This window comes from Coregonus clupeaformis, chromosome 30 (genome assembly GCF_020615455.1).
Source record: "Coregonus clupeaformis isolate EN_2021a chromosome 30, ASM2061545v1, whole genome shotgun sequence".
Classification (NCBI taxonomy): Eukaryota; Metazoa; Chordata; class Actinopteri; order Salmoniformes; family Salmonidae; genus Coregonus; species Coregonus clupeaformis.
The window spans coordinates 22,242,914-22,259,215 of record NC_059221.1 but is presented as its reverse complement, the minus strand read 5'-3'; the positions used below and the strand labels follow the sequence as shown (position 1 = coordinate 22,259,215).

Below are 16,302 nucleotides of genomic sequence, written 5' to 3'. Positions count from 1 at the left end.
TCCATTTAAGATTGATGGAGGCCACTGTGTTCTTGGGGACCTTCAATGCTGCAGAAATGTTTTGGTACCCTTCCCCAGATCTGTGCCTCCACAGAATCCTGTCTCGGAGCTCTACGGACAATTCCTTCGACCTCATGGCTTAGTTTTTGCTCTGACATGCACTGTCAACCGTGGGACCTTATATAGACTGGTGTGTGCCTTTCCAAATCATGTCCAATCAATTTAATTTACCACAGGTGGACTCCAATCAAGTTGTAGAAACATCTCAAGGATGATCAATGGAAACAGGATGCACCTGAGCTCAGTTTTGAGTCTCATAGCAAAGGGTCTGAATACTTATGTAAATAAGGTATTTCTGTATAAATGTGCAACATTGTCAAGAAACCTGTTTTCGCTTTGTCATTATGGGGTATTGTGTGTAGATTGATGAAACAATGTATATATTTAATCCATTTTAGAATAAGGCTGTAACATAACAAAATGTAGAAAATGTCAAGGGGTCTGAATACTTTCCAAATGCACTGTACATAGCAAATATTTGGAATTTAAATTAACAATGCTAGTGAAATAGGAACTATACACTGTACATTTTTCAGTTCTGAGAAGCACTGCATACTGTCAATATTATGTTAGCTCTGAGAAGCATAACAAAACATCACTTGACACCCACATCTGTCTAAAATATGTACTGGCTAGAACATAACTGTGTCACGCAAAGTGTGACTGTGACGTCAATGACAACTTTCTCAACTCACTCTGAAATCCCTATCACGCCTTCTCTTTATTTAGACAGCGGTGACAGCAGATGACCTTAAGTAGAGGGATCTGCAGTCTTAAAGAGGATTGGTTAGTCCGAGGGCTGCTATGCCCAGCCCTCCGCTCAGACCAGCCAATAGGATACAGACCCTACAGGAAGGTAGGATGAGATTAAGTATCAAAACAGAAACAGTGTCGGTACTTTTGAAGGGTTGCCCTGCAGGACATCCAATAAGAAACTGTTTCAGGATAGAGAGCAAAACATAAAAGGAAGAAAGCGGAGGATAACAGGAGAAGAGTTGCCCCAGGTAAATGTTTAATCTATACCTGCCTCATATTTATCAGAATCTACTGTATGTTGTCTCAAGGTTATAGTGAACATTGTCTACCCAGGTCTAGCCATGCAGTACCTGACTGGAAAATCTGTGCATATGACCTTCCTTGGTGCAGGTAGACAGTATTTCTTGATGTTCAATGTACTATAGCAAGTTGCTATTTTCAATTAAATTGTGCTCCTTTGTTATGTACCGCAACTACCTTGCATTTAGGAGGGACACGGCTACATATAGAAGCACAGTCATAGCTTATTTTGGGTTTTACCATAGAAATGAGGGTGCAGTGAGGTAAGAACTATCCTCTCTGCTTCTCAGATTTCTGTCACATTAAAGGGATACCTCCGCTAAGTTCTCTCCTGAGTCCTAATAGTGGACTTAGTAGAAAGTGTTTTATTAAAACATGTCCCAGGATTCCCGCTCTTTCTAGATTGACATTTGTGTAATGGTGTAATGTTATATTTACGAGGGAACAGTGGGACAGCGTGTCTATTTTGTCAGAGGTGTTTATAAAATGTGACCAGGACCACACACACAATGTATCAAAACAACCCCCCTCCCTGGTAGTTGTTATTGTGGCAGGTAAAGATATACCTCTTGCCAGCTCCCGTATTGTAGTGATGTGGTAGGGACATTGATATGGCATACTGATGAGGGCACATGGGTGCAGGACAGGATGTTTTTTGACCTCATGCCTCTGTCTACATATAAGGGAAGACTATGTTGGCCTAATTATTTGAATGGCAGATAGTTGTCTTCCAGATGTTGTGTTCTTTAGCTTGTTTACAAATAAAGGCTCCACCTCAACACAAACATTTTACATTGTTTCCAGCTCAGATTGAGATGGATTTTTTAATTTTGATCTGTTTAGAATAGTCAGCCAGCCACTTTTGATTGTTTGTGGGAAACAGACCTGGGCAGAAAATAGTTATATTTTGTAGTTTATGTAGTCAAATATAGTTTCAACTAAAAGGCAACTATTTTATTTTGATATTCAAATACAGGTTGCAGAAAACCAAATAATATTTGAAGGTATTTGAATATAAAGAAGTTATTTGAAAACAACAAATATTTATTTGAAGGCTGCAAAATATATGATGAAGAACCAAAAACTACAACAGTTAGTTGAATTAGTGTACAAATATGATCAGAAGAACATGGTTTGGAGGGCTCTTTGATATGAATCTTAATATAGCCGATAGTCTAGAATCAAATACATGAGGTGCATGGAATCACCTCAACATTAGAGTAGACCAATTTTGAAGCTTCAAATACATTTTCATAATGAGTCAGACATAAGATGATACAGTAACACTTGACTATCTATCTATCTATCTATCTATCTATCTATCTATCTATCTATCTATCTATCTATCTATCTATCTATCTATCTATCTATCTATCTATCTATCTATCTATCTATCTATCTATCTATCTATCTATCTATCTATCTATCTATCTATCTATCTATCTATCTATCTATCTATCTATCTATCTATCTATCTATCTATCTATCTATCTATCTATCTATCTATCTATCTATCTATCTATCTATCTATCTATCTATCTATTACACTGTATCAGATAAAGAAAGACAGACATCCCTTTTATTAAAGGTAGGTCATTCAAGTGATGTTGGCCATGTTTTTAAAAAAGTGTAGTAACTTTGGAACGTTCTTTATAATTGCACACTAATGGAGTTATTACATACATTGAATAAGGAACAGTCAAACTCTCAGCTCATTGCTAGGCAATTAAAATGTTATTACCAAAATATTATGTAACAACATGCTAATCAACTGTTGCTCCAAAAGTAATTTGTTTTATTACAGGCACAATAACTTTTTTATGTTATGTCTTACTGAGAACGCTAACAGTAACAATATGGCTATTAAGTGTCGAAAGGAAACTCAATATCCCAAAACTGCTTTCTTGAATCAAATACAGCCAAGGTAGGTTGAAAATCATGTTAGTTTGTATACTGAGTAAACTATCCCTTTAAAAATTGTATAGTGTGTGTTGGAAACAAGAACACTTATCTGTACTAAATATATTTGGGAGAATGGACATTTACAAAATGTTCAGATAGAAATGTATTGTGTAGCTCAAATGAAGTTTCATTTCAAAACGCTATATATCCATTTTCAGAAATGTTGGTAAATTAGCTTTTATTGTTTAAAGAACTTTGAAAGAGTGGATTTGTTCATAGACAGAGACATGTATTTGTTTGAAATCTATCACTTGATGGTTTCCTTTCAGAGAGACAAATAATCATGTTTTGTTGCAAAACGCCATCTGCCTCACTCTCAGAGAAATAAGTAGTACTGTTAGGAGGTTTTACACAGTCAAATCTGACAAATAACTATTTTTTAAATAAAAAACTGTACAAATTATACATTTGTGACATCAATATTTTTTTCAATACAAAAATGAATCAATACAGTAATATGAGATCTGTATGTAAAATATTTACATTTACATTGTATTCAATTAGCAGATGCATTAATCTTAAAATAGTTAGGTGAGACAACCACATATCAAAGTCAAATATACAGGATACGAACATTCCATTTCAGCTAAACAATGGATATATAGCGTTTTGCAACAACTCGTTTTAATACATCTAAAATCTATAAATTAAGAATCTTTAAGAATCTGAGAATATTTTACACACAAAAAAACACTTGTGAAAAAGTGGAGTATAGCTTTTTGGAACGAAACGCTTCAAATATGACTGTCAGATTGGAATAGTATAGGATGTTGTGTGTCCTCTATTCATTCTATCTTCAACATGCAGTTCCAGATACAGCCCTGCCATTAGTTGAAGGCAGCCAATCCAATAGTTTCAGAAAAGCAGTCACTTCCTGAGATCTGTATTTAAATAATTTGTCAAAGTAGTTGCTTTCTCAGATCTGTATTCAAATAGTTTACAGAAGTAGTTACTTTCTGAGATCTGTATTCAAATAGTTTTAAAAAGTAGTACTTTATTGGGATCTGTTATTCAAATAGTTGTAGTCACCTCCAAAGTAACTATTTGTTCCCCTGGAAAAATAGTTACTTTCCACAAAGCATAGTTAAAACTAAAGTTATCACAGTTTTGGTGGGAAAATCTACTTACCTCTCCCTCTTGTATTTTACAGGTACCAGATGATTCTGATATCTCGGCCTAAGCCAATACAGGCCCAGCTCCTAGCACCCTGTTGGTTGTCTTTGTCCCCAGCCGGCTACATCCAAGCTAAAGATGGGTCGGTTCCTCAACATAAACCTCTGTGTGAGTCACCTGGGAGGGAGGACGTTAAGACTGTACTGCAAGCTCAGGTACCTCATAACCAGCCTTAGAACCTTCCCTCACCTGGCCAAGACACCCCTAGCCTTGGACTTCCGTAGCTACTCCTTGCCTTCCTCTCCCCTGCCTCCCAGCTTTTCAAGGAAAGGCGCCCCCAAGAGCTTAAGGTTCAAACACAGGAGCTTGACCCCTGAGTACCTCCTTGGGGGTGGTACCAGAGGGGTGAGATACTCCCAGGCGGTCCGTGTCTACTCAACCTTGAGTAGGCATGAGTTGAAGGCTGAGGCCCCCATCGGGGTCCTTCGCGAGAACAGCCTTCAGGAGGACAGCCAGACACCCTTTCAGCTGAGCATGCTTTGTCTGGGTGATTCTTTTAATCACCTCTCCAGACACATCAATATTTACTTCAAGAGAAAGGATGTGACCCAGCAGTCCCCTGTTGCTGGGAATGTGGGGTTTGTCGTCACAACTCAGGAGAGTCTGGGCAGCAGGCCACAGAGGCGTAGTCAAAGTAACAGGGCAGCCAGGGAGAGAAGAGCAATGGAGGACAGGGAGACAACAACACAGCAGCCTTTGGAAAATGAAGACGAGCTTGAGACGTCAGACAGCCAGACAGAAACAAGTTCCTCCCCCCAGCCATATGGTAGAATGCAGTTATTTCACATCAGTTCCATTGCCACCAGGTTTGGGGAAAGTTACAGTTATGTTGCTCATCACATAAACTCATCACATAAACACCTAAAGTCAGTGTTCGCCAAAGGTTCGGCACAGGACTTCCTAGGTTCAACTCTGGAAGAGACTCTGGAGGATCTGGCTTCAAGCAGAGTGTCGACCAGGGGGATGAGGAGGAGGAAAACAATAAAAATAAGTCACATTGAAAGTGTAAAGGAAGCTGAAGCGGCTCAGTTAAAGACTAGTGCACCTGTAGCTCAGACCACAGCCATTCAGAAACCAGCCATTGAAAGTGCTGATATCTCCAACAACTGGGAGGGAGAGGCAGAGGGCTACCTTCACTTTGCCCAGCACGTCAACAGATACTTTGGAGCCAAAACCGTTACAGACGAAACCGAACTACCACCACCTCAAACAGAACATCTGGTTGCGGACAACATGCCAAACAGTAGGACGTATCAACAGCAGTGTTCTATACCTTCTACCTCCAGACATGAACAATCACCCACAGGGCTGAAGCAGGAAGAACAACCCATTCGTCCCAAATCCCTTTTCCACATTAGCAACATCACAACCAGTTTCGGTGAGAACTATGCATACATGGCTAATTACGTCAACAGCTATTTCAAAGGCAGCTATGATGCCGTGGAGGAGGAGGAGGAGTTAGAGAGAGGTCCCATAGAGGAACGCAGGGGAGAATGGGAGATGGAGTATGGATCCGTTAGGGTCCCGAAACCACAGCCTGCTGTATCCTTCATGGAGTGCCTTCTCAATCCCCGTAGTGCCATCCCCAGCCTCCTGGGGGGATATCTGGGGGACTCCTGGGCTCAGAGGAACCAGGCCCAGCCTGCCTCTATGCTCAGTGAGGCCACACTTAGAAGAATGGTGAGTCACCTTCAACACAACCAGGAAATGCAAATGATCTGTGTGCTTGCTTCTGATTTTAGATGAATTTACATTAACCAGATTTAGCATTGAAGTCGGACGTTTACATACACCTTAGCCAAATACATTTAAACTCAGTTTTTCACAATTCCTGACATTTAATCCTAGTAAAAATTCCCTGTTTTAGGTCAGTTAGGATCACCACTTTATTTTAAGAATGTGAAATGTCAGAATAATTGTAGAGAGAATTATTTATCTCAGCTTTTATTTCTTTCATCACATTCCCAGTGGGTCAGAAGTGTACATACACTCAATTAGATTTTGGTAGCATTACCTTTAAATTGTTTAACTTGGGTCAAATGTTTCTGGTAGCCTTCCACAAGCTTCCCACAATAAGTTGGGTGAATTTTGGCCCATTCCTCCAGACATTGCTGGTGTAACTGAGTCAGGTTTGTAGGCCTCCTTGCTCGCACACGCTTTTTCAGTTCTGCCCACAAATTTTTATAGGATTGAGGTCAGGGCTTTGTGATGGCCACTCCAATACCTTGACTTTGTTGTCCTTTAGCCATTTTGCCACAACTTTGGAAGTATGCTTGGGGTCATTGTCCATTTGGAAGACCCATTTGCGACCAAGCTTTAACTTCCTGACTGATGTCTTGAGATGTTGCTTCAATATATCCACATAATTTTCCTTCCTCATGATGCCATCTATTTTGTGAAGTGAACCAGTCCCTCCTGCAGCAAAGCACCCACACAGCATGAAGCTGCCACCCCCGTGCTTCACGGTTGGGATGGTGTTCTTCAGCTTGCAAGCAACCCCCTTTTTCCTCCAAACATAACGATGGTCATTATGGCCAAACAGTTCTATTTTTGTTTCATCAGACCAGAGGACATTTCTCCAAAAAGTACGATCTTTGTCCCCATGTGCAGTTGCAAACCGTAGTCTGGGTTTTTTATGGCGGTTTTGGAGCAGTGGCTTCTTCCTTGCTGAGCGGCCTTTCAGGTTATGTCGATATAGGACTCGTTTTACTGTGGATATAGATACTTTTGTACCTGTTTCCTCCAGCATCTTCACAAGGTCCTTTGCTGTTGTTCTGGGATTTATTTGCACTTTTCGCACCAAAGTATGTTAATCTCTAGGAGACAGAACGTGTCTCCTTCCTGAGCGGTATGACTGCTTCGTGGTCCCTTGGTGTTTATACTTGCATACTATTGTTTGTACAGGTGAACGTGGTACCTTCAGGCGTATGGAAATTGCTCCCAAGGATGAACCAGACTTGTGGAGGTCTACAAAAAATTTTCTGTGGTCTTGGCTGATTTCTTTTGATTTTCCAATGATGTCAAGCAAAGAGGCACTGAGTTTGAAGGTAGGCCTTGAAATACATCCACAGGTACACCTCCAATTGACTCAAATTATGTCAATTAGTGTATCAGAAGCTTCTAAAGCCATGACATCATTTTCTGGAATTTTCCAATCTGTTTAAAGGCACAGTCAATTTAGTGTATGTAAACTTCTGACCCACTGGAATTGTGATACAGTGAATTATAAGTTAAATAATCAGTCTGTAAACAATTGTTGGAAAAATTACTTGTGTCATGCACAAAGTAGATGTCCTAAGCGACTTGCCAAAACTATAGTTTGTTAACAAGAAATTTGTGAAGTTGTTGAAAAACGAGTTTTAATGACTCCAACCTAAGTGTATGTAAACTTCCGACTTCAACTGTACATGAACATGTTTTTTGTTATTGTAGAATCAGATACTGAAATATTGATATTACCAATAGTGTTTTTTGTTTTACCTGATTTAATTTAACACTAACAGAGAGCATATCCTCCTTTAGCTCTGACTGTGATCATTCCTTCCTCAGGTGATGGGCAGGAGACAGGCAGAGGAGATGACCCGTGCTTTGGTGTTCAGTCTACAACAGGCCTTCTCGCCTGAGGCCATCACCGAAGTTGTCGATGAGCTCAACACACACCTCATCCGACACCCAGGATGCAAAGCAGTGGTCTGGCAGGTTTGTACTCAAGGAGTGTCTTTACAAGATCAGGTACTTTAAGAGTTTGCATAGGGCTGTGACGGTAATTGAATAACAGCGTAACTGACGGTTATGGATGAATAAAATAACCATCAAAACCATTTAAATAGGCCTTCATTCATTTATTTTAATTTTTTTATTGACTTTATTTTCATGTAGATAAACTTTATCTAATAGCGGGCGTGTTTACTAATGATTATAGGCAATTGTTTTTATAACTGTGTCTACATTCCCTCCTCTTTCCAGCTGTAGTTTGATGTTATTTTATACAATTAACGTTTTCATTGCAGGTTGGATGTGTCTGACTATTCATTAATTATTCAACAGCAGTCGACAAGGTTGCTCTGGCTCTGAGGCCTATAATGCGCTAATGTTGTGTCAAATGGACAATGCGCCAATTCCATCCAACCTGGCATGGTGTAATTTGATACGGAATATTTTCTTAATTTATAGACTAATCAAAGCTGATAAATAGGCTATGGGATGTTGCGTGTATTTGTTTCTATTTTAATGATTGTCAATTTCATCTTCATACTATCACATAGCTGTCTCTCTCCTCTTACTTTCCTTGTCAATTCATTATCTTATAGCCTACTTTCGTAAAGCCTTAGTTAGGCCTAGGTTTTTTAATACGTTTTAAGAAAGGATAAATATTTGCTCTTGTGTCTGACATACGCTGGTGGCTTTGATTGGCGGGTCCTTTTTACGGGGGTGTGCGTGTGTGAGTTCACTGATTCTCTCTACAGGCCTATATGCCCATTCAGAAAGTTTCCTAAAGTAGCCTGTCTGGACTCCTATCTCTTTAATAAGAATCAAACGCTACTGTCATGATTTAATCTTGTAAAAGGCCTATTTTCACTAAAGGCCCTTTCTCACCAACTCCGTTATTTTCGTCCGAATAATTAGGAAGAAAAAAATACAAGTACATGTCTTGTTTATGACGCCGTTCACACCAATCTCAAAATATCATCCTGCCACAATCCGACAATTATTTACGGTATTTGGAACAGGTTTGATTTTTGCGTCTTTTCGCAATGCGAAAATAAGCTGTTGACCAATAGAAAATGTTATCTGGGACACTGCCACTGACAGGCCGCACATTGACAGGTCTGTGGGTTCGTTGTGTGAATTAATTAATTTCTCTCTGCCTGTTTTTTACATTTGCAATGCATCAGTGCAGCAATGTGTCAATTTAGCCAATGTGATCACATCACAGCAGAGCTAGGCTACACATCACTCTCGCCATTCAAACTTCCCCGCCTGTTCATTGCCAACGCTGTCGCCTATGTTATAGCCATTCAGCAAGCTAGAGGATTGATCGAAATAAGTTTCAAACTATATTGCTGTTCATTGTCTATATATAGGCTAATCGTTCAAGAGCTAGAGAGAGAGGGAACAGTGAAGATAGAGAGATGTTAAAGTGAATTAATGTATTAATGCATCATTCATATAGCCTAAATATTAGGCTACAGTATGCACACAGTGGCCAGTGTATTAGGTACACCACCCGGTTTATGAAAATGGTTGACACCTACAGTGAGTCATGTGGCCGTGGCTTGCTATATAAAGCAGGCAGATGGGCATTGAGGCATTCAGTTACTGTTTGATTGAACGTTAGAATGGGCAAAAGGAGTGACCTAAGCGACTTTGAGCATAGTTTGATCGTCGGTGTCAGGCACGCCGGTTCCAGTATCTTAGAAACGGCCAGCCTCCTGGGCTTTTCACGCATGACAGTGTCTAGGGTTTACCAAGAATGGTGCTACAAACAAAAAAACATCCAGTCACCGGCAGTCCTGTGAGCGAAAACAGCTCGTTGATGAGAAAGGTCGAGGGGGAAAGGCAAGAATCGTGCAAGCTAACAGGCGGGCCACAAACAGGCAAATGACACAGTACAACAGTGGTGTGCAGAACGGCATCTCGGAACGCACAACTCGTCGGTCCTTGTCATGGATGGGCTATTGCAGCAGACGTCGTATCAACTAAAAACAAGAAGAAGCGGCTCCAGTGGGCACGCGATCACCAACACTGGACAATTGAGGAGTTGAAAAACATTGCCTGGTCCAACAAATCGCGGTTCCTGTTGCGTTATGCTGATGTCAGAGTCAGGATTTGGCTTAAGCAGCATGTTTCCATGGCCCCATCCTGCCTGGTGTCAACGGTACAGGCTGGTGGCGGTGGTATAAGGGTGTGGCACACATTAGCTCCCTTGATACCAATTGAGCAACGTTTGAACACCACACCTTGTAGAATCCATGCCCCAAATAATTCAGGCTGTTCTGGAGGCAAAGGGGGGTCGACCCGGTACTAGATGGGTGTACCTAATAAACTGGCCACCGAGTGTATATTAAAGGCCTGCTAAAGTGAATCTAGGCGACCACCTGTGCTATACCAACCCTTAAAAGACAGAGTGAAAAAATGTCAGCCGGAGTTTACCCTTATCAATAAGTGGTTGCACAGATTTAGCTAAAGCTCTCACAAATTAAAATGTAGTGTCAACATAACCACCCATTAGGCTATGGACAGGTTGGCTGATCATTAGGCTATGGACAGGTTGGCTGATCATTAGGCTATGGAGAGGTTGGCTGATCATTAGGCTATGGACATGTTGGCTGATCATTAGGCTATGGACATGTTGGCTGATCATTAGGCTATGGACAGGTTGGCTGATCTTTAGGCTATGGACAGGTTGGCTGATCATTAGGCTATGGACATGTTGGCTGATCATTAGGCTATGGACATGTTGGCTGATCATTAGGCTATGGACATGTTGGCTGATCATTAGGCTATGGACATGTTGGCTGATCATTAGGCTATGGACAGGTTGGCTGATCATTAGGCTATGGACAGGTTGGCTGATCATTAGGCTATGGAGAGGTTGGCTGATCATTAGGCTATGGACATGTTGGCTGATCATTAGGCTATGGACAGGTTGGCTGATCATTAGGCTATGGACATGTTGGCTGATCATTAGGCTATGGACATGTTGGCTGATCATTATGCTATGGACAGGTTGGCTGATCATTAGGCTATGGACATGTTGGCTGATCATTAGGCTATGGAGAGGTTGACTGATCATTAGGCTATGGACATGTTGGCTGATCATTAGGCTATGGACAGGTTGGCTGATCATTAGGCTATGGACATGTTGGCTGATCAATAGGCTATGGAGAGGTTGCGTGCATGTGTTTCTATTTTCTAATTGTTGTCAATTTCATCTTCATGCCTACCACAGCTGTCTCTATACAGTATATCCCACTTAACTTTCCTTATCAATTTATATGATAGCCTACATTGATTTAGCATTATGCTATAATGTAGGCTATTTCTTTGATATCCTACAGAAATGAATTTTACAACTTTTTTATACATTTTTGGGAAAGGACAATTGTGATTTGCTTATGTGTCTGAGTGAGATGCTGTCCTTTGATTGATGGGTCCTTTTAGGTGGGTGGGTGTGCGGGTATGAGTTTATGTCCGTTCAGAAAGTTTTCTAAAATAGGCCTTCAACTCTTTAATCAGATTTTCTTTTTAACGGTCTCTTATTGCAGGGTCAGCATATATGCGAAGAATGACGACAGGTTCCAGTTGTGCATTTCCTTTCTTATTAAATGTGGTACAACTGAATGAAATAGCCAAGCTCCTTTCATGATTCATCAAATAGGATGCATAGCCTATATCCTAATATTTGCATTAGTATATTATTTTTCCAGTAGTATATGATTTTTCTCTTATTACTGCGTCCACTTTAAACAACATATGACCACAGAGAATGACCGCAGCAGCATTGGTGACGTTATATGAATTGTTTGGAAAAGTGGAGGGATTATTATTATTATATTATTAAAATTGCATCAGACTTTGTGTGAATGGTTTAGTGCGTCAAAATCGGAATCTGTATTTTTTCGGAATTACTCTCCAATCGGACATTTCTTAATTTGTATACTAGACTAATATTTAGAGGTAATAATAACTTGAATAATAATAATGAAATGCTACTGATAATAATGTAGTGTAATGGTAATAGTGAAGTTGCAGTGAAAAGCCACGTGTCGTGTGTCGTCGCCCCCCCACCCCCAGTCACAGCCCAGAGAACCATAATCCAAGAAGATTATAGATGATGATGCTTATTTTGTGATTTTTTTCATCAGTCATGTACTACTTCAATCATCACCAATTCAATAATGTGTCTTTCATTCCAGGAGAAAGCTGCTGTTCAGCTCTTAAGACAACGGCGAAGCCATAGAGAAGACCAGGAACTTCAGAGTGTCATTAGGGAAACCTTGGCTCTGATTGGCTATGTGGATCCAGTCAAAGGTCGTGGAATCCGAGTGCTCTCAATCGATGGTGGTGGCACAAGGTACTGATCCTTCTCCCCATGGTTAAATAATAATAATAATATGCCATTTAGCAGACGCTTTTATCCAAAGCGACTTACAGTCATGCGTGCATACATTTTTGTGTATGGGTGGTCCCTGGGATCGAACCCACTACCCTGGCGTTACAAGCTAACCCACTGAAGTATTACAATGAACTGTAACTGTTATAAAAGCATACAAGCACTTTTTATTAAATGGTAGTAATTTTTTTAAATCTTTAATCACTTTTCTGTTTTCTCTCCTGTCTCTTTTCAGAGGGGTGGTGCCACTGCAGGTCCTCAAGCAGCTGGAGGCGGAAACAGGCAAGCAGGTTCACCAGCTGTTTGACTACATCTGTGGAGTGAGCACAGGTAAGAAAAACCCTGACTCACCTACACATCTAGGATTCCCAAACAACACCTGAGCTTGAATCATTTAACCGTTGTCATGCAAATGATTAGTATTTTCCTGTCTGTTTGTCCTTCTTTTGTGTGACAGGGGCAGTGTTGGCCTTCATGCTTGGCCTGGCCCGTTTCTCTTTAGAGGAGTGTGCGGATATGTACCGTCGCTTTGGCTCAGATGTGTTCCGTCAGAATCCCCTGGTGGGCACAGTGAAGATGGGCTGGAGTCACTCCTACTACAGCACCGAGACCTGGGAGATGATACTGAGGTATGCCAGTTTACTGTTCAGTCAAATCAAATCAAAATTGTATTTGTCACATGTGCCGAATACAACAGGTGTAGACCTTAATGCTTACAAGCCCTTAACCAACAATGCAGTTTTAAGAAGAAAAAAAATAGTAGGTAATATGTACATGTAGGTAGAGTTAAAGTGACTATGCATAGAGAGTAGCAGCAGCGTAAAATAGGGGGTGTGGGGGGTGGCTACCCGGAATGCAAATATTCCGGGTAGCCATTTGATTAGCTGTTCAGGAGTCTTATGGCTTTGGGGTAGAAGCTGTTAAGAAGCCTTTTGGACCTAGACTTGGCGCTCCGGTACCGCTTGCCATGCGGTAGCAGAGAGAACAGTCTATGACAAGGGTGGCTGGAGTCTTTGACAATTTTTAGGCCCTTCCTCTGACACCGCTTGGTATAGAGGTCCTGGATGGCAGGAAGCTTGGCCCCAGTGATGTACTGGGCTCTACGCACTACCCTCTGTAGTGCCTTGCGGTCGGAGGCCGAGCAGTTGCCATACCAGGCAGTGATGCAACCAGTCAGGATCCTCTCGATGGTGCAGCCGTTGAACTTTTTGAGGATCTGAGGACCAATGCCAAATCTTTTCAGTCTCCTGAGGGGGAATAGGCTTTGTCGTGCCCTCTTCATGACTGTCTTGGTGTGTTTGGGCCGTGATAGTTTGTTGGTGATGTGGACACCAAGGAACTTGAAGCTCTCAACCTGCTCCACTACAGCCCCGTCGATGAGAATGGGGGCATGCTTGGTCCTCTTTTTCCTGTAGTCCACAATCATCTCCTTTGTTTTGATCACGTTGAGGGAGAGGTTGTTATCCTGGCACCACACGGCCAGGTCTCTGAACTCCTCCCTATAGGCTGTCTCATCGTTGTCGGTGATCAGGCCAGCCTTGCTTGAATCATAATGATGAATTCTTGAATTCTTAAAATGTCAAACCATGGTTCTGCTCTCATGTGTTTACCGTTTGTATTTCATTGGACCTTCTACAGAGAGAAGATGGGCGACCAAGTTCTGATTAAAACAGCCAGGGATGAGTTGAGCCCCAAGGTAATGTCACTCTACTCACTCTGCCCTTTTCAGCCATTGTTAATATTATGTGTGTGTTACCCATTCTTACATTCATATGGTGAAAATTGACCGTGGTGTTTTTCTAAATCGTTGTTCAGGTGTCAGCGGTGAGCGCGGTGGTGAACTGGGGCACCAGTCCCAAGGCCTTTATCTTCAGGAACTACAACCACAGCCCAGGCCGTCTCAGTCGCTACGCAGGGGGGTCTGGGTACCAGATGTGGCAGGCGGTGAGAGCGTCGTCCGCCGCCCCAGGATACTTCCAGGAATTCCCCTTACACAGTGACATCCATCAGGTAAGACTTTATTGGCTTCTACTCTCTGTTTCTGATAGTCCATGCTGGCTGAGACTGTGGTTGTTTAATAGAGGTGAAATCAGCTATAAAAGCACTGCATAGATCAAGCTAATGCCCTTATAATTTCTGTTGTTTGAGAGGGGTGTGGGATTCAGGACCCTTGATAGGAAAAATACGTGCAATGCTGTTAACTGTAATATTTTTTAGTTCAGAGTGAGATGCCCCATGTACAATGAAATTCATTGCATGTCATGTGTACCAACAGTTCCTGACTCAAAATGCATGTCCCTTTGTAGGACGGTGGCCTCATTCTAAACAACCCTTGTGCCCTCGCCATCCACGAGAGCCGTCTCCTGTGGCCCAACCAGCCTTACCAGTGTGTCCTGTCGCTAGGCACCGGTCGCTATGACAATGCTAAGCGGAGCCCGGGCACCTCCACCAGCCTGCGTGCCAAGATCAACCACCTGATCTGCAGCGCCACCGACACAGAGGGGGTCCACACCCTCCTGGACGACTTGCTGGCCCCAGACGTCTACTTCAGGTTCAACCCCATACTGAGTGCCGAGGTATCCCTGGATGAGAGCAGCGTCAGGGCCATGGAGCAGCTGCAGGCTGACACCCAGCTCTACCTGGACAGGAACAAGCCCAAGATGGCCAGGCTGTGTAAGGTGCTGGGGCAGGAGCGCACTGCGCTGAGCCACACCAAGGACTGGGTCAGTGAGAGAGCCTGGGAGATGCAGCAGAGCTGGGTTTGAGGGTCATAGGTCACAGGTCACAGGTTAGGCCACACACAGGCACAGCACAGTCACAACTCGGCTCTGGAGGAGAGTGTTAGGGTTTTGTTACTCAGTGCCTGTAGTTTTATACCCTGTTTTTATTTTTTCAGCTTTGGAGCAAACTGTTCCTTCCTCCCAAATGCATACATACACCTTTCTGTTTAAATTACTGTGTAAGTACGTGTTTCTATATATGAACACTAAAATGAGGAAATACATAGATGGAGCTCTGTTACTCTATTGCTTTAAAAGGGCTCTGTCTGTTACTCATGCATTTATGTATGCAAAATCAAAACTGCATTGTAATTTATATATTCAGTGCTGTATATGTATTAGTATGAGGATGCACTCCTTAATGGAGTAAGATTTACTGTGAATCAAATGGCTGGACTATTGTTAAGTATATTTGTCTGACATTTTCCTATTTGTGCACTTCCAGACCTAGGATCTAATACTATTTAGGGTATTTCAATTAGTTTCAAAGACATTTGGAAGTAAGTATTTAAATATTCTTTATTTAATAAGACAAGTAGTTGATTATTGGAATATATTAGGAAATACACTTGGAAAGTATTTGAAAATACTCAAATACATTGACTCAAATACACTCCCATGCATTTAACTGATGAATTTGAAAATAGTATTTGAAATAAGTTTTTGAAAATTCTTTCAAGAAGTAGGCTATTTATAGGGAATAATTTGAAAATAATTTCAAATAATTCCAATAGAAGTAGTTGATTGGGGCCACATTATTTGAAAATACTCAAATACACAGAAAATAAATATTTAAATAACATGTAACCAGGTCTGGCACTGACCGTATATTGAAGATTTTTGCACTGAGGGAATTAGTGTAGCTGCTAGTTATAATTTTGTAAATGTAAAATCTATTTATATATAAAAAATAAACATTATTATAGAAAAATGATGTGTTGTATTTTCTTATGTGATATTTTTGTAAGATGCCTCACCCTCTTAAAAGCTATTAATTACTCTGAAGTATACAGCAAACTTGTCCCTCACATAACTGTGAAATATCTGGCCTCATGATGTGCTCAGCTGAGGCCTTTACATTCAAGTAGTAACATATCTAACTTCTCAGACCCAGTAATTCCCATACCAGACTTGGATTGGAGTTGGTGATGTAAC

At 41.3% G+C, this 16,302-nt stretch overlaps 1 protein-coding gene across 1 annotated transcript; it reads left to right on the top strand.

Moving 5' to 3' along the window:
• The first annotated feature begins 921 nt into the window (after positions 1 to 921).
• LOC121545640 (calcium-independent phospholipase A2-gamma-like) lies at positions 922 to 16,081 on the top strand. The gene is made up of 9 exons (XM_045209313.1): positions 922 to 1,064; positions 4,229 to 5,931; positions 7,801 to 7,950; positions 12,171 to 12,328; positions 12,603 to 12,697; positions 12,825 to 12,996; positions 14,006 to 14,063; positions 14,183 to 14,377; positions 14,674 to 16,081. The coding sequence occupies exons 2-9, from the start codon at positions 4,330 to 4,332 to the stop codon at positions 15,130 to 15,132; spliced, it is 2,889 nt and encodes a 962-aa protein (XP_045065248.1). The 5' UTR covers positions 922 to 1,064; positions 4,229 to 4,329; the 3' UTR covers positions 15,133 to 16,081.
• The last annotated feature ends 221 nt before the right edge of the window (positions 16,082 to 16,302 follow it).

Bases quoted from the DNA above. Each gene is read 5' to 3' on its own strand.
- LOC121545640 (XM_045209313.1), top strand. From the start codon at position 4,330: ATGGGTCGGTTCCTCAACATAAACCTCTGTGTGAGTCACCTGGGAGGG. The intron at 12,329-12,602 runs GTACTGATCCTT...GTCTCTTTTCAG, and splicing joins ATCGATGGTGGTGGCACAAG to AGGGGTGGTGCCACTGCAGG. The intron at 12,698-12,824 runs GTAAGAAAAACC...TTTGTGTGACAG, and splicing joins CATCTGTGGAGTGAGCACAG to GGGCAGTGTTGGCCTTCATG.